A 22,505-nucleotide genomic window follows, 5' to 3' on the forward strand; every position below is an offset into this window, starting at 1 on the left:
GTCAGACCCTATCTGAAGCACTGTGTGGAATTCTGGGCACCACAGCTGAGAAAGAAGATGGGTAAGCTGCAAGGAATCCAGAGGTGGGTGCAAAGGATGGTGACAGACCTGAGGTCCATGCCAATGGAGGACTGATAGGAGGAACTGGGGATAACAGCCTGGAGAGAAGAATTAAGAGGACCATGATCTGAAGGACTGCCACATGGAAGGGGTAATAGACTTTTTAGAACTAAGAGTAATGGATGGAGTAGAAGGGAGATGAATGCAGGCCTGATAGAAAAAAATTTTTCCAAACTACCCGTTATCCAAAAGTACAATGGGCCCCCTCACTGAAGGCCTTCAAGCAGACTGGACAATCAATTTCCAGGTATATTGTAATGGGGATTCTTGTCAGACCCTGGTTTGGACCAGCTGACCTCTGAGGTCCCTTCAAACTCTGAAATTGGGTGATGGGATCTATTTATTTCCAAGACAGAGCTGACCCCTGCGAGCAGAGCCATTGTGCCTGAGTCATGAACCTCATCATTCCACTAGACGAGGAGGAAGACCACCTTCTCGAGCAGTGTATGCACTTATACTAACTAGTGGCAATTTAGGCTTCCCTCAGAGTTCTACCTCTGCCTCTGCCTCCTGGGCTTTCAGCACTTGGTAGGATACCAAAAACAAGCACAGGGAGATCAAGCCAAGAGCTCCAGGGTCAAAACCTACATCTTATGAAGAGGAATGCTAGGCCCTTACCCTAGGACAAAAAGAAGAAGCCTAGAATTGAAAGAGGTTCCCTTTAGTGAAGGGTTTCCTTAGATATACAGCACTATCAGAAGTACCTGTGATAGCCCCAGCCATCAGAGTGTTTGTGTTTTTTGAGGGATTCCTTTCAGTTTCCTGACTTGGCCATCAGGTTGATATGTCCTAATCATCATCAGCATATGTGCAGAGGGTGAGAGGCAAAAGATGAATTTAGAGATATCGCTGGTGCTCCCCTAGAGCACAATTTGTGGCCAAAACTACTTCACCTTTCTCCAAAAAGGATTCTCAGTGTCACCCAAAATGTTGGACTGTATCAGCTTCCCCCAAAAATCAAACTTAAAATAGAGCGAATGTTGAGGTGCTCAAAGTAGGTAATAGCCAGATTTTTTATACAAAATGAATTTAGAGGAGAAAAATGTCACATTATGATTGTTTTCCCTGGATTTTATGATGGCATCTCAGAGACACAGTTCCTAACTCTGAGAACTATTTGATTCAGTTCAGTCCAACAAACACTGGCTGAGCACCTGAGTAACAGTAAAAACAAAAGAAAACAAAATAAAGAGACCCTGCTCCTTAAGGGAATGAGAAGGGATCCAACATTTATTTACATAGATAAGTACCAAGGCAGTCTGAGGAAGGAGATGTTGTTAATCACCAGGAGGATCATGTAAGGTTTCTCCTAGGAAGTGGTACCTGAATTGAGACTTCAAGCCAAAGATCTTCAAAGCTGAGCCAAGGAAGAACTCCAGCTGTAGGGTCCAGACTGTTCAAAGGCATGGAGGTAGAAATGGAATGCTAAGTCCTGGGAACACCAAGTATGCAAGTTTGGAGAGTTAAGGGTGGGTGAAAAGCAGTAATGTAATACAAGTCTAGAAAAGTATGCTGAAGCCAGACTATGAATGCTAAGGGCCATGGCATATCATAAAATTACTATTCATTTGTAACCCTCCACAGACTTTTTCAAGTATCATTTGCAGCAATGAAAGTAAAGATCTATTATTATCCCCATTTTGCAAATGGAAAAACTAAAACCTATAAAAGCGACATAACTTGCCCAAAGTCACATAGACGATAAAATGTCTAAGGCTAGAATTGAACTCAGGTCTTCTTGTCTCCAGGTCCACTGTTCTATCCACTAGACTATCTAGCTGCCTCTAATTCTTGTGACTCCTAGGTCAGTCAACATGTCTCTTCCAGAGAAAGAATGTGTTCATCTCTCAGGTCCAGACTACATAAACACTGTATTTAAATCATGAAGCTCTGAGAGTAAAAAATAAATAAATAAATGCATCTCTCTTGCACCTGTTCCTCTCCTCTCAAGTGTTGCCTTTGACCTAGCTATCCCACCACATTCCAGACTTCTTTAGAGCAAACTCTGTAGGTTTGTAGCTGTTTTCCCCCATGACATCCCTGAAAAGAGAAGTAAAACAGGGGGTTTAGGAACTTGAGATGAGCTCCACCTTTCCCTCCTTTGCTTGGCCAAGAGGAGAATGACTAATAAAGGGGGTGGGTTCCTCTCATGCTCTGCCCTGCTCAGGAGCTCAGGCTGAATCTTCCTCTCTCTCTTCCACCATTTTTCCTGCTATGAAACTAATAACACTTGATCTGGATTCAGTTTAAACAGCAGTACTTGGTTATTATCAACAACTCAGACATGGACTTGTCTTTCTTTCTTGTATATTTTACCACCAAATGGCTATGTGTCAGTGATGTAGGGAATTCTAAGTAAGGAAACTCCCTCTATAGAGAAGCCTTGGGCAAGGAAAAAAGAGCCAAGAAAGATGCCTTGTATTTTTCTCCATCTCTCTTTCATACATAATGATCCTTTCTGCAAGACAGGCTCCTGGGGGCTTCACATTAGGAATTTTGTGAAGGGAAAGTTTATTTATATCAGTTTGAGAAAACTATGGAATTCCCACCACGTTTATAGACATTTCAAGAAAGAGTCAACCACCCCAAAAACTACCCCAAACCTTATGTTGACTGGCCATTCTAACATATTCTAGGCTGCTGAGCTAGCTGCAGCTATCAGAGCTAACTCCCTTACCTCCCACAAGAGAAAGGAAGAAGAAAGAGAAGAGGGATAGTACGATGAAATAAATAGCAGTGTGGTCAGCTATAAAGTGGAACAAACAAGGCTAAACTGTGAAAATGTCCCCTGTGGTCCATGGAAAAGAAAATGATACCTCAATGAATGTGACCTTGTAGATGAAAGTAACTCTCCTTTTGTGCCATATGCAACCTGTCTACCCAGAGAGAGAGTTAGACAGTCAGGAAAAACCTGGGTACAACCCCTGCCTCTGACACAAATATCTTTCAGCCTCAGTTTCCTCATTTGAAAAATGAGATAATGGCACCAAATTCACTGGAATATTGTGAAAATTAAATGAGATATATGAAAAGCACCTTGCAAATGTTAAAAGACTACTAATTGCCTAAGGAAGGAGACCTGGTCTAAGCTCTCCCTAGGGTGACCTCCCCCTGCTGCTCTCTCAAACACCTGGTCCTAGAGGAGAATACAGGAAGGCTGGTCACCCCTCTGTCCTCCACATCAGAACCTAGAAGACTCCTCATGCCTTTACACAGTCCTATATCAATTTTTTTCTTCTCATTTAAGGGGAAAAGGAAAATAAATATATAAAACAGATTGAAGAAGCTGCTTCCCTCTAGTCACAGAATTGTCTCCAAGGTTCTCTTTTGTCACTAACACCCACGGTGTACTCACCAATGTACCTGAATGCCTATAATGGGTAGGGGAAGGGGTACGCTCCGGGTGGGACTTAGTTCTTTATCCATTTGCTAATTTCAAAATGATTTCCCAGTGACTGTGGCAGCAATTAGGGCCTCGGTAATTACATTAGCTTTGGGTTCTTAGAAATATTTATCTGCCTGTGTGTTCTCACAATAAGCACCATCACAGTAATCCCTACAGTGGGAAGACAATCACTAGTAAACGATGATGAGGACACATCCATGATACTTCGGGAAGTGGTTTAACCAGATCCTACTAAAGGCTGTGAACCTCAAGAGAAGAGCCAGCTCTTTGGAACTATCTAGAAGTGGCAGGGGTCATTTTCTATAATGGCAAAGAACAAACTCCAAGTGACTGCAAAACACCAAGGACAAAGTGGTTCCCTCAGCCACTGCCAGTGTCCATGGCTTTGCTCTGAGCAGTCTCCATCAAAAGCAATGTGGGCAGTTCAAAACCCATCCACAAATGATTCACAAGGAACCCAAGGCCCACCCACAGAAGTACTGGAATCTCCATCCTGGGAAAGTTCAAAAGCAAGGGAATTAACCATGTTAAGGGGCCAAGTTGTGGGCCTGGCAAGGAAGCAACAACCTGCTCTGGGTCTCTTTGAATCCTGCTTTGGGCTAATAAATCAAAGATTATTCTTTCTATCCACAAGCATGTATTAAGCACCTACTGTATGCCAGGCACTGAGAATATACAGAGAGAAACAAAAATAGCCTCTTCCCTTAGAGGATGAGGCAAGGCTTCCCATAGAAGGGCTGCTTTAGTTGAACTCAGAGTCCAAGTGGAGGAGGGCATGCAATCCAGGAGCTGGGGATGGCTAGTGCAAGGACACCAAGGTGGGGCGAGGGACCATGGGCAAGGAAGATGACATCTTGTTTTACTCAGGCCTTTTCTAAACTACCAATTATTACCCTGTACCTGTACCACTGTTCTCCATGAAGCTGGTTATATGTTCATAAAAAATTGTTTGCACCTTCTTAGCTGTATATGGAATCCCCTAGGCAGCAGCCTCTACAGCATACACAGTGAAAATGGATTCAGGAAGACCTAGGGTCAAATCTTTCCTCTGACACTTACTAGTAATGTCGCCAGGGATCAGCCACTTGGGCCTCAACTTCCTCATCTGTAAAATGGCTGTAGTAATCCCTGTAATACCAGCCTCACAGAGTTGCTGCAAGGCACTAAAGGGAAAAGGTATACAAAGCTCTTTGAAAACTTGAAATCACTATTTTATTGTCAATTCTGATGTTTGTCTCTTAATTTTTATGGAGAGGTTTTGTTTTTACCTTGCCTTCATTTCCAAATGTCTGCATCTCCCCAGATAGTCATCACATATAACAGAAGGTACAAAAGAGAGAAAAGGGGGTTTCGGCAGACCCCCTAAGCAGAGCCGCAACATAGGTGGGCGGTCTATGCAGTTTTCCCCACCTGATGTCAGTCTAACTCTGTCAGTTATTGTTACTCTAGTACAGTTCAGTATAGTAAAGGCAGCACTGGGTTTGGAATCATGGGGTCTGAATCTAAATCCTGGATCAATCATGCTTACTACATGAATGACCTTAGCTCAATCACTTGGCCCTCAGCTGCCACATCTGTAAGTGTCTGGGCTGGACCAGATCATCTCAAAGGTTCCTATGCCAATGCCCTTCTGCACAAGGTTCCACTGAATCACTTTTACGCTGGCCCAAAGATGTCCTAAAAGGAACATGTGAAATCATACCCCAACATAATATTTCAAAATAATTAGAATAATTTTAATCTGAATCATTTCTTGTTGGTTAATTTCCTTTGCCAGGATATACCCAATGGAAATGGCACCCTGTAAATAGTACCAGAGTCCTTGGGACCAAGGTAGCCTTTCTTAGAACACTCTACTCTCACAGTGACATCCAAAATTCAACTCAAGCTCCATTTTCTTTTTCATTGATTAGACAACGACACTGTGCTATGGATACAGAGACAATGAAAACAGCCTCTGCCCTCAGGGAGTTTACAGTCTACTGGAGGAACCAGCGAGGGCTGTTACTCACCGATGTTCACCCTCCTTTTGCTGTCTAGATAATTGGGACAAACATACAACTTCTAAGAACCCACAGTCTGGTAGGAATCTGGCATGTGGGAAAGAGAGGGTTGTAATTTTTCTGATTAGAATCAGACTATTCTAACTCATGACTCAGTCACTCCAGTTTCAACAATCCTCTTGTGTAGGAAAGTACTTGGAAAATACCTTCTATTTTAAAAATGGACCAAACGTGGGCTGCTGACTGCTACAGTAGCGATTCAGTCCCAAATATAATTGTCCCTCATTCATGTCAGGTGGTTGATCCACATTTTTCTTCTATCTCCTGAAGGTCAAGGCAAAGGAAATATGGCTTTGCATATCTCAGAAACCAGAACACAATGTCCCAGGCTTCAGAGCCCCTGCTCCAGACCCTCTGGTGGCAGACATTTGGAGAGCACCATATCTGAAAATAAACATGGTTGGCTCAGCTACATAAGCTGGAAAAGAGGCAGGGGGAGGTTTGGGAAAAATAAGCTGAATTCAGAAGTATGGAAAAACCCTGAACACCTACTAGCTGCATGGATATAGCAGAGGCACTTCAATATTCTGCGCCTCGGTTTCTCTCATTTGCAAAAAAGGAGTTGCCTCACAGAGTTGCCAAGAAAAGTCAAATGAGATGATAGACATAAAATGCTTTAAAAGGCTTAATGCACTGTATGTGTGTCAGCTCCCATTACCCCTAGCTCCTCTGTGACATCTCCCAGCTGTGTCTCAAGGTGGGACACAGAAAATCACGTGTCTCAGGAAGAAAGTGAGAGGAAAGGAAATCATCAGTCTTCCGCCACATAACACAAAATGCAGACATCATAAATAAACATAATGATCAAATGTATACCAACACAGAGACTTCCAGTCCATTATCTAATAAAAAAGCCTTAAAAATCCGCCAGAGGTGAAGGCTCTTTCTTACAGTCACAGAGCTAATGAGTGTCCATGGAGGGATTTGAACCCTCATCTTCTGAATCCAAATCCAACATTCTGTCTCCCAATTAAGTATTTATTTTCTATTAAATTGCAGGTCACGTGCTGAGATAGAAGGATGAGAGCACCTCATTGCTCCAATGAAACCCCTGAAATATCATCAGACCTCTAACATGTTGGGGGAATCTACGATGGAAGGAAGTGGGGGGGACAGGAGGATGAGGAGAAGGCACAGCCTGCAGCGATGAAAACAATAGCCACATGAATAAATCCATAAGACTGCATTGAAGCCAGATGTCAGTCTACTGAAGATCTAGATATTTGACTTTCGCTTCTCCCAAGTCTCTTGTCTCAGTTCAGTGCTGTTAATGCTGGTGCTCTCATCTCTGATGCCACTCCCAGTGTGAAACCTCCTTCTCTCAATGCAGATCTCCACCTGCTCTGCCGCTCATGGTCTTAGCAGCTGTCAAGAGCCCTGAGAATGCAGTCAGTAGGTGGCAGAAGCCAGCCTCCTAGCCAGGTCTCCCTGAATGCACCTCACTGTGCTAACTCTTCTGGATTTTTTGAAAAAGCAATTGACCATCTTGGGAGCATAGAGCTGATGGAACCTTTACGCCATATGCCCAAAAGTAAGTTCAGTGGCCTAGTGGATAGAAATAACCAAATTAGAGTCACAGAAACTGGAGTCTGAATCCTCAGACACTGACTAGCCGCATGACCCCATGAAGTCCCTGAAACTGGTGTCCTAGAGTGGGGACTGAGGAGCCAAATTCCCTGAAGACATTCTGTGAGTCAGTTTCCTCACCTATAAAACTGAAGTAATAATAGTACCTACCTCATACAGTTATTGTGAGTATCAAATGAAATAACAGACATAAGGTACTCTGTAAAGTCTCAAGGTGCTATATAAATGTTAATTATTATTAGTTTATACAAAGCTAATTAATGGTACTTATCAAATTCATCAACCTTAATCAGAAGTCCTCCTTTCCAAAACATTAAAAGTCTGAATGAAGAATCGGGAACGTTCCAAAGGAACTCTCTTTTCTGAAACCCTATGTGTGCCTTTCAATCTCAGATTCGTGGTACCCACTAGAACCTGCCCTCAAGGCCTCAAACTCAGAAAGCCCAGATCATAGCCAGGAGGGGTGCAGCCCTCTGGGGACTGATATTCAGATGAATATTTGCTGAGTTCTACTCTGCTCAAGCAGATTTACCTGGGGGTCACAGCACTGTTCAGTCTTTTCTGGTGGGGAGGGTTTACTCAGGACCTAAATATAACTGTGAACAGCTTTTTTTTTTTTTTTTTTGCCTTAAGCAGAGTGTCCTGATTTGTATGTCAATCCCCAGAATTCTTTTTCTACCTCAGGGCTGCTTTTAAAAACACCCCAAGCCAGTCAGCCTAGGAAGCAGACCAAAGGACTGTAGTCACAAAGTCTGTTTCTGTACATTTTGCAAAATAGAAATATGGGAGACTCCCACCAACCCCTGGGATCTTCGAAATCTTCTATATCTTCCTCCAAACACTTTAAAGTGGGCCTAAGATAAGAGGATGGAGAACACAGCAGAGGCCAAGAACTACATCCTTATCCTCCCTACTCCCCCAGCTTCCCTTCCTTTCCCAATCAATCAAGTGCTTTAGCAAATAAGACACAAATGACAAGGCATTAGTTCTATTTACCAGTCACTGTTTACACTGTCAAGTCCAGAAGGGATAAATGCTCTTCTTGTAATGCAGTATGATGCAGTGGTTAGAGTTGGTCTCAAAGCTGGGAAGGCCCAACTCTGCCATGAACCCTCTATGTGGCCATGCACAAATCACTTAATCATTTCTCTTGAAGATTCTAAAGCCTCTAGAGAAGGCACTGACCAGCACTGGTAGAGGGAGCTTCCTCAGCTGGGAGCCACCCTTCTCCTCCAATGAAATCACAGACCTAAGGTCTATCCCCTCCCCTAGAAAAGAAGAAAAAATGTGGGCCAGCCTTGCCATGGAGCCACTGCACAGACAGAAAAATGCACCAGCTAGCAGTGATGGGAGAAGCAGGTTCTACCCAAGATGTCAGCTACATTGTAACAACCATGTTTTGGTGTAGATCCTTCCCTCAGCCCACCCTGCTCCCTGATGAACTGTCACAGAATGAATCCCAAAAGAACATGGCTTGTGATCTTCAGAAATGAGAGAAAGGGGGTTTCGGGGTTTGAAAGAGGAATCGGTTTAAATGTCCTTTCCTAAATTAGGGACCATAGTGACTTGGGGTACAGGAGGCCTCCTGAATCTCATGACACCACCATTTCCCAGTCTCCCATCAACAAACCCACCTCTTGATTTTCTGGTGAATATTTCAGACTTCTGGTTGCTGCTGCTTGCCCTCATTTATAGTGTTCCCCTATACAAAAAGAATTCTGTAAGATGAGGATTGGGAGGAGTCCCAAAGAATTTGTCACCACTCTCCATTTCATGTTTCCCAATAATAACATGCCAGTTTCTAAGGGGATTTACCGTGAAATATTCAGTGGTGAAAGTGGAGAAAGGTAAATACAAGCACAGATAAAAAGGTTAACTGTTTCACAAGTTACAAAGGTTCTTTTGCCTAATTTGGCTCCTCAGTCCCCACTATAGGACACCAGTTTCCAAAGATCATGGATTTAGAGATGGAAGGACCTACTGGGCCACTTAGTTCACCCCCTCATTTTACAGATGAGTAAATTAAGGACTAGACAGGGTCACAAAGGAGTGACAAATAAGGGACATGAACCCAGGACTCTAGATTCATTGCTCTTTCTATATACCCCTGGCCTCTCAGTAGCTTTGTCTCTTGACTAACTTGACTAGACCCAGTCCCACAGCCACTCTTGGCACCAGTCTTCCTCTCTTCTGGTCCCTTGGACTTCTAAGAACCCCCTCACTGCCTTCAAAATTCAACACAAATTTCACCTTTACAAGAAGTCCTTCCTGATCCCTATCCCCACATGCTAGTAGCCTCCATGTAGTATGTGCTTTGTATTTATTCTGATATGTCCATTCTGTCTCCCTTGACAGAACAGATGCTCTTTGAAGGCAAGAACTGCTTCATTACTATCTTTGGATGCCCATCACCTTGCACATAGGATATATTTAATATATGTTTGTTGGTTCATTGACTTATTGCCCTGCTTGTCTCTGTCATTTATCTTGATATTTCCTATTAGCCACATATTCCAACCATCCCACTTTTAATGAGTTGCCTTTTTCACCCATATTATGTAGATGCTAACAATTCACTCTTGAATCCGGGCACCACAATACAATATTTTATATTTCAACTGGATAAACTAATTCTTTTCCCTCACATGTCAACAGACTGATGAGGCATTTTATTCCCAAATACTCTGAGATAGGTAGTGGAAATATTAGCTTCATTTTACAGATGTGGAAAACGAAAGTCAAAGAAGTTGAAGGACTCCCTCTCTCTAGGCTTTGGGGACGTTGTTCTTCCTTGTTTGGCTCCTTCCCGTCCGACTGCTTCTTTTCTGTCTCCTTTGATGGATCCTCCTTTGTGCCATGACTCCCACACATGGGCACACCCTGCAGTTTGATCTATAGCCCTCTCCTCTTCTCACATTTTATCAGTTCCCATGGGAGCTCTGTCTATATAGAGGTGACAATACTCTATGCAGATGATTCCAAAGTCTGTTGTTGTCCAGCCCTAACCAAACACGCCCGAGTTCAGTTTGGCATCATCCCCATCTTCATCATAATAGTCAGCATTTATACAGCACTTAAGGCTTCCAAAGTGTTTTACAGGGTGACCTCATAAAAATTCTGGAGTGAGGAGTGGGGGGGTAGATGTATTATTATTCCCATACTACAGATGAGAAAACTGACCACCAAAGAAAGTTTAAGTTACTTGCCCAGGATCCCACATTTAGGAAGTTCAAAATCACATCTTACTGCCTTACAAGTCTTGTGCTCCTGACACACCGAGCTGCTTAATTCTTGCCAAATAACTGCTTCTTGGACATCTAAAGCAGAACTTATCCCATCTCCCCCAAATACTCCCTTCTACCACATTGTTGAGGATGTCACCATCCTTCCAATCACCCAGTTTCACAGTCATCCTTGACCCCTCACTTGCATTCACCCCATGTACCCAATTCACTGCCAAATCCTATCATTTCTACCATTTCAGCATCCCTCATATCTCATACCTCCACTCCCTTCTTGTTTGCACTGGCTGCCCCCCTTAATTGAAATGTCCTCTCTCCTCCCCTCCCCCTCCTGGCTTCCCCAAGACTCAGCTCAAATCCTACTTTCTTCAGGAGGCCTTTCCCACAACCTCTCAGCAGGGCTCTCCCCTCCAAGACTGCCTTCCATCTACTGTCTATATATCTTGTATGTATCTAATTAGTTACATGTTATCTCTACCATTTATATGTTAATTCCTCAAAGACAGAGTCTTTGTTTTTGACCTTTCCTTGAATCTTTAGCACTCAGCACATACCTGACACATATTAAGCATTTAACACATAATTAATTGTTGGCTGACTGCATATGATTTGACACTGGCCCCAGGTCTTCTTACCTAGAGTTCAGGGCTCTTCCAAGGTATTTTCCAACACTCTAATGAAGCCATGGCCTAATTCCACCGAGGAGATCATAGGACTACAGGACTAAGAGCTAGAAAGGACCTTAGAAGTCCACCAGGATCTCTGAAGGTTAATGTGCCCTAATAATATAAATGGTGAAACTAATGATTGTATTGCAGACCTTCCTCTGCTCCTCCACATGGGAGTTGGTGCCACGGCATGTTAACATAATTATTTTTGTTTGTTCCCTCTTAAAAGTTTAGTGAAAGTCATACCACTAAGAAAGGTCTGCTTCACAGAAGTGAGGAAGGAAGTCTGCCAATTTCTTGGATTTTTGACTAAGGTAAAAGGTCCCAGCTTCTCTCTGGGGGTTAGAGATCCCAATGCCTTCTCCTCTGGCCTTTTCATGTCTAATTACTATAGCCTATTTACCCTCAAAAAACAAATGGGGTAAGTCAACAGCATTCTAAATCTGCCAGTTTCATCTCAAAACATTGAGATTAGGGTGGGAATACTGAAATGTATTGTGGCATACATGAATCTCCAGACAACTCTGTCTCAGATTCAGTCCACTACCTGGGTCAGCATTCACTCAAAATCACAGCTTCAGAGCCCCTGTCAATGTGTTTATTTTTCTTGGTCAGTCAGGGAACATAATTATTTCAGAACAAAGACATTTAATGAAAAGGCAAAATCAGAAAAGTAGCAATAAATCATTTATCCCACAACTTTAGGGCACACTCTCCCACAAATTCATGTAGGCTCAGTGGGAAGAGGGAAAACACATATGAAACATGGAGAGAAACAAACATAGGAAGCACCTGGTCAGGGCACACACATAGAGAACATACGTAACCAAGGCTCATATAGAAAAGCAACTTGCCCCTCTGACAGAGAAGGCCCACTGTAGTCTTCTGATGATGTAATCCCACTGAGCTTGTCCTCCCTTGCACTCATATCCCAAACAGCCTCTGGCAGGCATGTAATTTCTGCTGGTCACTGATTCCTGATGATCTTACTGGCTACTACTAGGCAGTGTGCCATGAGTCCTGTGGTTACTGTTGGTCACTGTCAGAAGCAACTCCACTGGAGACAAGGTTTTGGACCTTTTCTTTTGTGTCAGCTTCTTGCTGAAAATGTATTTCATCAGCTGAGGTTCCACTTCTTCCTTGAAACCCACAACAATCTCAACTATCTAGAACTTGGAAGTGTAAATCAATTTTGTAACTTCTACTCCCTACTCACTAGGGACACGGTCTCTGTTAGAAACCACACTCTGATTTAGGATTAGAAATCTCTTATGGCTCCCTACTCAGGTTCCATTGTTAAACTGTATCAACTGTATCAATAAATTGTATCAACATTGGGTTAGAGTCTGCCCTTTCAGCAAGTTATCTAGAGCTTTCTAGATCCAAGGCCAATCAGCTTTTCAACTTCAAAATTCTCACATGCAAACCCGTGGAGGGAGAAAGGCACAAGAACAAATGCTAAGTCCAGAGGCAAGATCATTTTTTTCTTCCTACTTAACTTCGGAATATGTGACCAAAAGCCAGAAGTACTGTAATATTCTATATAATCACAGTGTTAGTATGGTCTTAGAGATCATCGAATACAATCCTCCTCCTTCCATGTTATAGATGAACAAACTGAGGCCAAAGGAGGAAGAGTAACTTGTCCAAGATGACACAGTCAGTAGAAAGATCCAGGACCATAAACCAAGCTTAGAAGCTAGGGGTCACAGTGGATAGAGCACAGGACTTGGAGTCAGGAAGACCTGAGTTCAGATCCTGATTCAGATACTTACTAGCTGTGTGACCCTGAGCAAGTCACAGCTTCTTAGTGCCTCCTCTGTAAAATGGGGATAAATGCAGCACCCACTTCAGAGATGTTCTGAGAATCAATCATATGAGTTACTATGTGAAAGTACTTTGCAAAAGAAAGCATTATATAAATGCCATTTGTTATTGTTGCTATTATGTATACATTTATAATATGAATTGTTATATTCTTATTATTATACTTTGTAATTTCCAGAAAGGGGCTTTCTCCCCTATATCATGCCTCCTATTCTATCAAGTATTAGCCTTCCAAATGGGAACATCAGCTTAAGCTGTTAGTATAGATGACGGCTCAGTTATGAATTCCTAAGCGCCAGAAAAAGAACAGGGAGCATCTCTAGGCTTCAGAGGCCAAAGGGCAAATACAAAGTCAACCTGACTGAATTGTAGAAGGCATATATACATGGCATTTTCAAAACTGCCATATGGTAAGCTCAAAATTACAGAATAGTTTTACACATGTCAGTCACATGGCTCAGGAAACCCGGCTGCCCCCGTCATCAGAATCCAAACTCATCTCTTCTGTCAGAAATGAGGAACTGATCTTCAATAGGAAAAAGTTAGGACCAAGTGTCTATATCCGTTCTTCAATTCATTTGTTAAAGACATAAGAAGCCCTTGCCCTTAATGAGTTTATATTCGACACAACTTGTGCACAAAGAAGTTGGGGGGAGGGGATCTGAACCTGTGATTTCATCAATATTTAAAACTCCTAGAGAACAAATAACCCTCCACCAATGCAGTCAGTGAGTCTGTAAACATTTAATAAGCACCTACTGTGTGCCAGGCACTAGGCCTGGTAGTGCAAACACAAAGAAAGGCCAAAGACAGACCCTGCCCTCAAGGAGCTCACAGTCTAATGGGGAAGACAACAGGCAAACAATTGTGGACAAATAAGATACACAGAGGATCAAATAAAGATAATAAACAGAAGGAGGCATTAGCAGTAGTGAGGATAAGCGTTTGCTCTGCAACAGCCTTAAAGAATCACCTAGGGCCCTGAGATGTCAAGTGATTTGGCCAGGCTAACACAGACCATAAATGTCAGAGATGGAGCTGACCCTGCTTCCAGTTCATGATGCCCCTCCCTCCCTCTACAGATAAGTAAACTACAAGGAAAAAGGAATGATGTGTGATCACTAACGACTCATCTACCTCACCCCTCATTCACGGATCCATATCAGAAGGACATGTTGTTCTGGGTACCAGGACAGCCTTGTCCATGAAGGAGTCTGGGAGAAAGCCACCAGCAGGCAAGTGGTCAGTGCTCATAACTTTTCAGTTTGTTTTTTAGTTTAGTTCTTTAGTTTTTTCAGAGTCAACAAGTCAACAAGCACTTATTAAAAAGCCTACAGAGTATGTACAGGAAAACTGATGAGGTGGAAAAAAGGTCCTAAAACCTTGAAAGATGGAATGGAATAAGGTGAGGCTTAACCAATGCTCTGTGGCCATTAGTAAAGGTTGGATTCTCACATGATGCACACAATCCATGACACAGATAGTCTTATCAAGGAAACTCATCAAGGACCAGAAAAAGAACTACCCAAGAACACTTAGTCTTGGTGTTCTTTACCTTTTTAGGTAGTCATTCTGGGGATACCTATGGATCCCCTCAAAATAATGTTTTTAAACACAAAATAAAATGCATAAGATTACAAAGAAAACTATACTGAAATACAATTATCAATTTTTTTAAAAAGCAAATTCATGTTCCTGAATCCCTATCCTAATCTAACCACCTATGTTTTACAGTTCAGGAGACCAAGCCCCAAAGAGGCAGCCATTGGCCCAAGGTCACAGAGGTGGTGAATGGCAGAGCTAGGATTTGAACTCAAGTCCTGTGATTTCAAATCCTATACTGATTCCTCTGTGCCATGACTCCTAATTCCTTCTTCTCCACAGAAGAAGAAGAAGAGGAAGAAGAAAAAGAGCAGGAGGAGTAGGAGGAAGAAAAGAGAAGAAGGACAAGGTAAAATTTTTCTGTTTGCTGTGCAACTCTACTAACTGCCCTGCACTCTGTCCTGTAATCTAAGTATTTTCAGGACAAAAACGAGAAAATAAAACACGAGAACAACAACCTTTCCTAAGGCTCTGGTTCCCACCAGCTGTCACTAGCCTTCAAACCATTCACAGAGCTCAGACTCTGCCCAGGCTCCCAGTAGGTCCATACTTCTGTGATGGGACACGATCTCTGGACTTGGCTACTGCTGGAGAATAAGAGAAGAATGTGGTCTTTCCCCAAATGTTAAAATTAGCCCTCAAACTACCTCTAAGAAGAAAATTCACCAGGTAGAAAAAAGGTTCTAAAACTTTGTAAGATGGAATAAGATAAACTAAGGCTCTGGCAATTCTTGGCACCAATCAGGATGACTGGTTACATTAGAGAATAGCTCTCGCCACAATCCACAGCATAGGCAGTGTGAACCAGTAAAACTGTCAGAACTGCCCGAGGCTAGAGCCCCAATGGACCTTCTGTACCCTCAACCTAAAAAAACAATGAGCAGATCTGATAAAGTCAATCAGTAGCGTATTACTTTATACTGGGGAAAAAAACACAGAAAACCGTGTGTATGATCCTCAAACTGGTAAATTCCTTCCCTAGTCTGGGTCCTAGCTATATTTTCAGTCTCAATTTCATATTACTTCGCTTTCACACACCCTCTATTTTAGAGAACTTGACCTACTAGTGTAATTTGTACATGATTTTTCATCTCCTACCTGTGTCTTTGCACAAGCAATAATCTCCCCAACCCTGCCCCCATCCTAGTCTAGAATATACTCTCTCCTCTCTTCTGTCTCTTAGAGTCCCTGTCTCCCAAGAACATATGGTTCACATGAACCTCTTCTTGACTCTCTGGTTCTGAGTACTTTCTATGACGTGGAATAATTTTGCATATACTTTGTATTTACTTCTGTATGTATGTAGTTAACCCCCCTATTAATGTAACCCTCAGGAGAATGTGACTCCCTTCAGAATAGGGCCTATTTTATTTTGTCTGTAGATTCCCACCATTTAGGTCACAAGGTCTGTTAAATTAAATCACACCATACCACTTGTTGGCCATGAAGCACACCTGTTAACCAAGAATCAGTGATAGCAATGAGCCAGACAGGAGACAAGAAAGCCATTTTTAACCTTTTTTTTTAAGGATCAAGGGATCTAGCTGGGTCCAAACATAAACAAGGAATTTGGTGACACTTCAGCAAGTGTAATAAGAGCTGGCATTTATGTACTGCCTTAAATTACTTTACAAATATTACCTCACTTTATCCCCACAATACCACTGGAAAGTAGGTGTTATCATTATCCCCATTTTGCAGATGAGGAAATTGAGGTAGACAGAAGTTAAGTAAGCTGATAAGGATTGGAGGCTAGGTCTGCACTCAGGTCTTCCTGACTCCAAGTCTAATGCTCTTTCCACTGTACCCCCTAGCTGGTACCTATATGTCTACTGTGAGGCTTGAGTGTGCATAAAATGTGCACTGCAAACCTTAAAGTACAACATAAGTGATGGCTCATATTTTTTAAATTTTTATTTTACAATTTCATTGGTTTGGGGAACTCCCAGTGTGAAAATTTCCTCCACCAATCCAAGTCTACAACTTCAAGCTCTATGCAGTTACCAGGAGTAAGAAGAAGTTAATTGACTTGAACAGGATCACACTGCCAGGAAAAGTCAGAGAATCCTAGTCTTCCTGACTCCAAGGCAGGTTCTATCCCCATTCTGCTTTTTTGTGTGTGTGATTTTCCATGATCATCATTAAAAAATGAGTTGTAAAACATTCTTAACAAAAATTTAGAAGGTGTAAGGTTCAGAAATACTGCCTGAGCATAACTGAATGGTAAAAGAAAACGAAGGGTTAATGAAAGAGGCAGGAAAGACAGTTAAAATGTCTAAGATTATTAAACCTAGACAAAAGAATGCTAAGGGGTGATTCTGTAATTATCTTCAGATACCTGTGGCCCCTAATCCAAATAATGATGATCAGTTATTATTCTTTATCTAGAAAATAGAACTAGGGAAAATAATATCACCCTGAAGTTTGCAAAAGACTTCACAGACAATCTCAGCTGAACCTCAAGAGTATCCTCAAGGTAGTCACTTGAGGTCTCAATATTCCCATTGAACAGATGAAGACATAGAGGCTAAGAGAGATCACCTGACTTTGCCCACAGATGCTTAACCAGTAAATGTCAGAGGCAGCATTTGACCACAAGAAAGCATGACTCCAAGTCTAGATGCGCTGCATTCTCTGCTGCCTCCTCAAAAAAGGGGGGGACTTAACAGGTGACATGTGCAAGGTGGGGAGGAGATGGCAACAGTTTATGCTGAAGAAGGAATTTTGTCTGTTCCTCCCAGGGGGGTCTGGGATTAAAGACAGCTGCTTTAAACCACAATGATCAATCAGATGACCTGTCAAGGTTCCTTGAATCTATAAATTGTGGGTGCTTTGATAGTGTATTTAAGAGCCCTTTACTTAGGGGGACACAGATACTTGAGACCTCAGGAGGGAGTAAGTGAGAGGTTATAGTCAAGAAAACTGGTACTATATAAATTGGTCTGGGTCCAGACATCCCCAAGTGGGGCATTGCCTCTACTGTCCCTATGCGGTTCTCATCCTGGTAAGGCATAAGCTGGTTTGGAAAAGTTTTGAAAATATCCCACTTCTATCATTTATTTTTCTGTGCTCTCCCAACCCCCAACAACAGGAAACAGTGTAGGACAGTGAAACATCCTTAAGATGAAGTTGAAGTAGACAATGTCTGGGGTTCCTTCCAGCTCTAAATCTATGATGCTATAAGGAATCTAAAAGTTTGCAGCCAACATAGATATACTGCTATGGTTACCAAAGACTTCCTAAGAACTTGGGACAGCATCTTGGCTGGTTTTTGTCATTAGACAAGCTTATAACCAAGTCTAATCATCTCATTACAGCTGGACAACTGGGGAAATCCATGAAAGAGAGTAAGAGCAATGGCCTCAGAATCCATCCTGAGAAAATATTATTGCTGTCTTAATGCCTCTTTTCCCCCAAGGAGTTGTGTTCGGATCAAGATAAAGATACTTTTTAGAGGGTTTGTGCTTTAGGGGTGAAAACTCATATTTCTAGTCTGATTTTGTTACTATTGAGAAAACACAAAGATTCAACCAAGAATATATTTTCCCATTTTCATATTTTAAAAAACCCTCCCCATTGTGCATGTGTGTGTGTGTGTGTGTGTGTGTGTGTGTGTTTTGCTTCACAGTTTGGACAAGATACAAGTCTTTTACAGTTTGGATTTGATTTTCATCACAATAGAATAATCTGATTCAACCCCCTGAAGTCATGGTAACTAATGAAACCAGAATTCACTCAAAAGAAATCAAATGCATAACTTGCACTTGTAGTCACAAGACAAAACAGCTGTGAAAGTCCCATTGGCCCAGGCCCCATTTCTCTAACTCTTCTAAAAGACAGGACAGAGTCTCTTGGAGGAATGGAGTGGTCATTAAAGAGTTAACCCAGCTGATTTCTGGGATAACATGGGGATGGAGTCTGATTTTTTTTTTTTTTAAGGCAAACACCTGGAGGGGAAAAAAAAGTAGTATTTTGTTTCTACCTCAAGAAATTGCCGACAAACATAAAGCAAATCACATCAGTGGAATACTCAATTATCTGCACATGCTAATTAACTAAATGTAATCAGCCCCCTTTCAGGCCTCTTTTCACCTGCAGTAATATAGGGACTGGATTTGCTTCCCTGATCCCCACCATGGGTAAAAAACATTAGACAGTCTGCATGGTGCATCCAAGAGTAACTACTAAGCACAGATTTCTGCTGATGGCAGGAATTTTCTCTGCTCAAGGCACCAAGAGAACCCACAATATGGAGATGGTAGAACCGTCTGTAGACTGCAATTATTTCCCAAAGATGCTTTAAAGCCTCAACTTAAAGTTCAGCTAGATAAAACTATGAGAGGCTTGTTTCATAAAATCGGACCTAGAGAGTCATCTGAAGTTGTAAATATGCAGCCATGACAATTAAATATTCATGAAATCGAGAGTTACTGAAAAGCTGAGTTTATTAGAATATTAAAATCTATTGCCTTTTCCCCTCTTCTTTCTCATCAGCTTTTTTTTCTGTATCTGCAGAGCAACACAAACCTAGTCTAAATGTCTTCCAATCCCAGTGCTTTAATGAGTTGCTTTTCACAAGAAAACCATATCACACACACACACCTCCCCCCCCCCCCCCCCCATATGACACAGCCCTGATGCTCATCATGATTCCTGCATGCAGCACACATTCTGACCACTGGTGATTTCGGAGAAGACACACATCCTCCTTCCCTCCCTCCTCCCCACCCCAAGACTTGTCAAGTGAACCTAACTCTAAATTCAGTGTGGCTAGAGCACACTCAGTGTGATCCAGCCATAGTACAAGTATTTATTCAATCAACCTGCATATTATAAACATTCACAGAAACCAGACCACTTTCCAACTCAGAGGTTTCAAGCCTTCCTGAGATACTATTGTCTCTTAAGACAGTAGAACTCACCATACTACCCACATCTCTCCCATTCAGCTTACATTGATCAGACCAAGCGTGGTGTAGTAAATGGCCTGAGCCCAGTTCTATAGCTTCCAAACACAAATCATAACTTTTTGGGGGAGAGGGTAGGAATTCGCATTCAATTTCCCCAAGTTTAATATCATCGATGCAGGTTCCTCCCATGTTCCACAGAACATTTAGCCTTCGGTCTCACCAAAAATGCCCAGGGACAGATTCACTTTCTGATTAGTACACTGGCCTGACGTTGCTATAATGTGAATTTTTAAAATGCCATTTCTTCCTCTTTGTGATTTATTTAAGAGGGGTGGCAGGGACAGAATGAAATTGGAACCATCTTTCCTTGAACTCCATTACCTAGAAGGTTGTCTGTCCCTTCCTACAGTAAGAAGGAGCTGTCCCTTGGTCTGCAATGACACAGCAGGGCTGAGACAGATTTGAGGGGCTGCTCTTCTGGGGGGAGGGGTGACAGGTGAGGCCACAGGGCTCCCCGCGGCATTAATAAGGCTTAATTCTGCTAAGGAGAGAAACTTTGCTCCCCACCGCCGGGCATCAATCCGCATTGGGGCTCCCCGCCCCCGGCCCCCAAGGCTTCCCCTGAGCCACTTCAGAACTCGTGGCTCCAGGGGAAGGATCCTGCAGAGTCCCCTCCCGTGAATTTGGGAGGGCAAGCAGAGGTCTGTCTGCCCGCCCTCCTGGGCTGCTGGCCCCGGCCGCCCCCTGCCGTCCCTGGCTCACCCTCACCCCTCATCCCTGGGCATGGGAGAGCTAGCAGCAGCCAGCCTCGCCTTTGCACACCCAGACAGCTCCCTATGAGCCAGGACAGGCTCCTCTACGCCGGCGCTGCCTGCACTTCTAAAGTCACTCCCCATCCCCACCCCCGCCCCGCGGCAGACCGACAGACCCGTGAAGCCGGACAGACGGACAGCTGTACAGGCAGGCAGGCAGGCCGGCCGGCCGGCGGGCAGCCCTTCTCGCCCCTCCGCCCGCAGACCCCACCCTCTGGCCGGGGCTCTCCAGCCAGGGCAGGCGGTAGAGGCGATCCGAGGGCTCCCGGCTCAGCGCGGAGATGCTGGGGAGGGGGCGGCCGGCAGACCTACCTTTTTGTCTTCTTTCTCACTGTTGGCTCTCTTCTCTGGGTGGCTGTCCCCGGCGGCCGCACTTTCCCCAGGCTGCTCATCCTGCGGCGGCGGCGGCGGCGGCGGTGGCGGTGGCGGCTGCTGACAGCCTCCGCCAGCCCCCTGAGAGTGGGGGATGGGCTCCGGGCACTGAGAAACTCCCTTAACATCCATCTCCATCTTCTGATTCACTGTAGGGCGAGACAAAAGCGGGGCAAGGACTTGGCAGCCAGCGGCGCACGGCGGCTCCCTTCACGGGCCCGCGGCACGCATGGCTAGGGGAGCCGGCACGGGCGCAGTGGCTCCGGCTGGGCTCGGGCTCGGGCTCGGGCTCCGGCTGGGCTCGGGCTCCGGCTCTGGCTCTCCCCCGCCCCGGGCTCTCCGCCGCCCGCCCCCCTTCCTCCTTCCCTCTCTTCCTCCTTTCCTCCCTTCCTCCCTCCCTCCCTCCTCGCCACTAGAACGTCCAGACTTTTGTATCCATTGAGAGCGCGCCTGTGCCTGTAGGGCTGCCTGTGTGTGTGTGTGTGTGTTGTGTTGTGTGTGTCCTTGGTGCGGTGGCCTTCAGGCTCCCCGAAACAGCCAACGAGAACCCAGCAGCTGACGCCGGGCCGCCCAGACCCCCTGAGCTCCGGCCGGGCGCGGTGGCTATTCACTTTCTCTCCTTATCTAGGTCCCAAATCCAGACCTTTGTTTTTTCCCCTCTCCCCCTCTCTGGCTCCCTTCTGCTTTTCCCGTTTCCCCAAGCCCCCTCCCTGGGAGCCTTTGGAACAAAGTTAACTGGGAGAACCAACCACAGATCGCCGGGATTAGCCCGGGGAAACTGCCAATATGCTGGTCACGCCAAGGAAAAGTTCAATGTCCACCCCACCCCCACGCCGACCCCACCCCCAGCCCCCGATGCTCACCAGCCAGGCTTCCCTCCTCCCCTCCCCTTCCCCCGGCCAGAGCCTGTGCTACCCAAAGGCAAAGGAAAACAAGCGATTTCCCGACCTGTGCAAGGTGGTGGTGGCGAGGAGGAGAGCCGAGCATGGGCACGATTGTGGCTGGCGTAGCCCCCCCTCTTACCCACGCCCGAGCCCCCACCTCCACCTCCCCCCTTCCACTGGTGACTGCGATCTCCTGGATGGCAGTCGCCTGGCAGGCTGGGGTGAGTGTGTGCGCGCGCGTGTGTCTGAGTGTGAGTGTGTGTTTGGTGTGTGTGGCTGGAGCTCCCTCTCTCCTTCTCCCTGTCTGCTCTGCCAGCGGCGTGGCACGCAGCATTGCACAAGGAGAACTGGAGTAAAGAGGAAAAACAAGAGACAATTTCGGGCAGGAAATCGACGTCCCTCCCAGCAGCCTGCTCCTGGGTTTGAACCTGATCAGAGGGGAGAAGATATCGTCTGTCTCTTAGTCTGTCTCCTTTTAGTTTGGAATGAATGTGGGGAGCCCAGGCTGGATGGGGGAGGAGAAGGGAGAGGAGAGAAGCTAGGGGCAGGCATTTACTGCAATATGCCTTGGATTTTTTTTTTCCCATCCAAATGTTAACTGCCTTTTTCAGATTGGAAGTTGTGCCTTTTACAAGAACATCCTCTCAGAAGGGCAAGTCTCGCCTTTGGTTATGATTCGGGTGGTTAGACAGCGGTTATTCTCTCGATGTGTATATATTTTTAAAATGAATGGCAAGGTTAGACTTGGTAATTCTTAAATCAGGGCTCACCGTCAGGTGATCAGGTTACACTTCTAAATATAACATCACATTGTCCTGAGGAACTGCCTGGCAACTTCATGGAAACATGGAGGGGGAGGGACTTTCGAGAGTGGCCCCGAGACTTGCCTCAGGAATAGCTCTCCTGATAATGAAATCTGGTTGTTAAGATGCAGGTCAATAGTAAAGGATACCCTTTGGTCCTTTGCTTGGGGTTCCATAATACCCCCGAAAGAATAGATAAATGAGCTATT

At 44.3% G+C, this 22,505-nt stretch overlaps 1 protein-coding gene and 1 long non-coding RNA gene across 10 annotated transcripts in view; one reads left to right on the forward strand and one right to left on the reverse strand.

Moving 5' to 3' along the window:
* Positions 1-7,516, forward strand: part of LOC140530902 (uncharacterized) — a 68,906-nt gene extending 61,390 nt beyond the window's left edge. The window contains exon 3 of the long non-coding RNA XR_011976137.1: positions 6,589-7,516. This is a non-coding gene — a long non-coding RNA (uncharacterized lncRNA). The remainder of the gene's footprint in view (positions 1-6,588) is intronic.
* The window catches only part of RBMS3 (RNA binding motif single stranded interacting protein 3), a 1,420,870-nt gene extending 1,398,775 nt beyond the window's left edge, over positions 1-22,095 (reverse strand). For all 9 annotated transcript variants that reach the window (XM_072650014.1, XM_072650009.1, XM_072650015.1 and 6 more), the window contains exons 1-2: positions 21,558-22,095; positions 20,550-20,758 (exon numbers count right to left, since the gene is read on the reverse strand). In XM_072650014.1, the coding sequence (XP_072506115.1) occupies positions 20,550-20,758; positions 21,558-22,080 (732 nt within the window). In that variant the 5' untranslated portion in view covers positions 22,081-22,095. The remainder of the gene's footprint in view (positions 1-20,549; positions 20,759-21,557) is intronic.
* Between the last annotated feature and the right edge of the window lie 410 nt (positions 22,096-22,505).

Source organism: Notamacropus eugenii, chromosome 3, assembly GCF_028372415.1.
Source record: "Notamacropus eugenii isolate mMacEug1 chromosome 3, mMacEug1.pri_v2, whole genome shotgun sequence".
NCBI lineage: Eukaryota > Metazoa > Chordata > Mammalia > Diprotodontia > Macropodidae > Notamacropus > Notamacropus eugenii.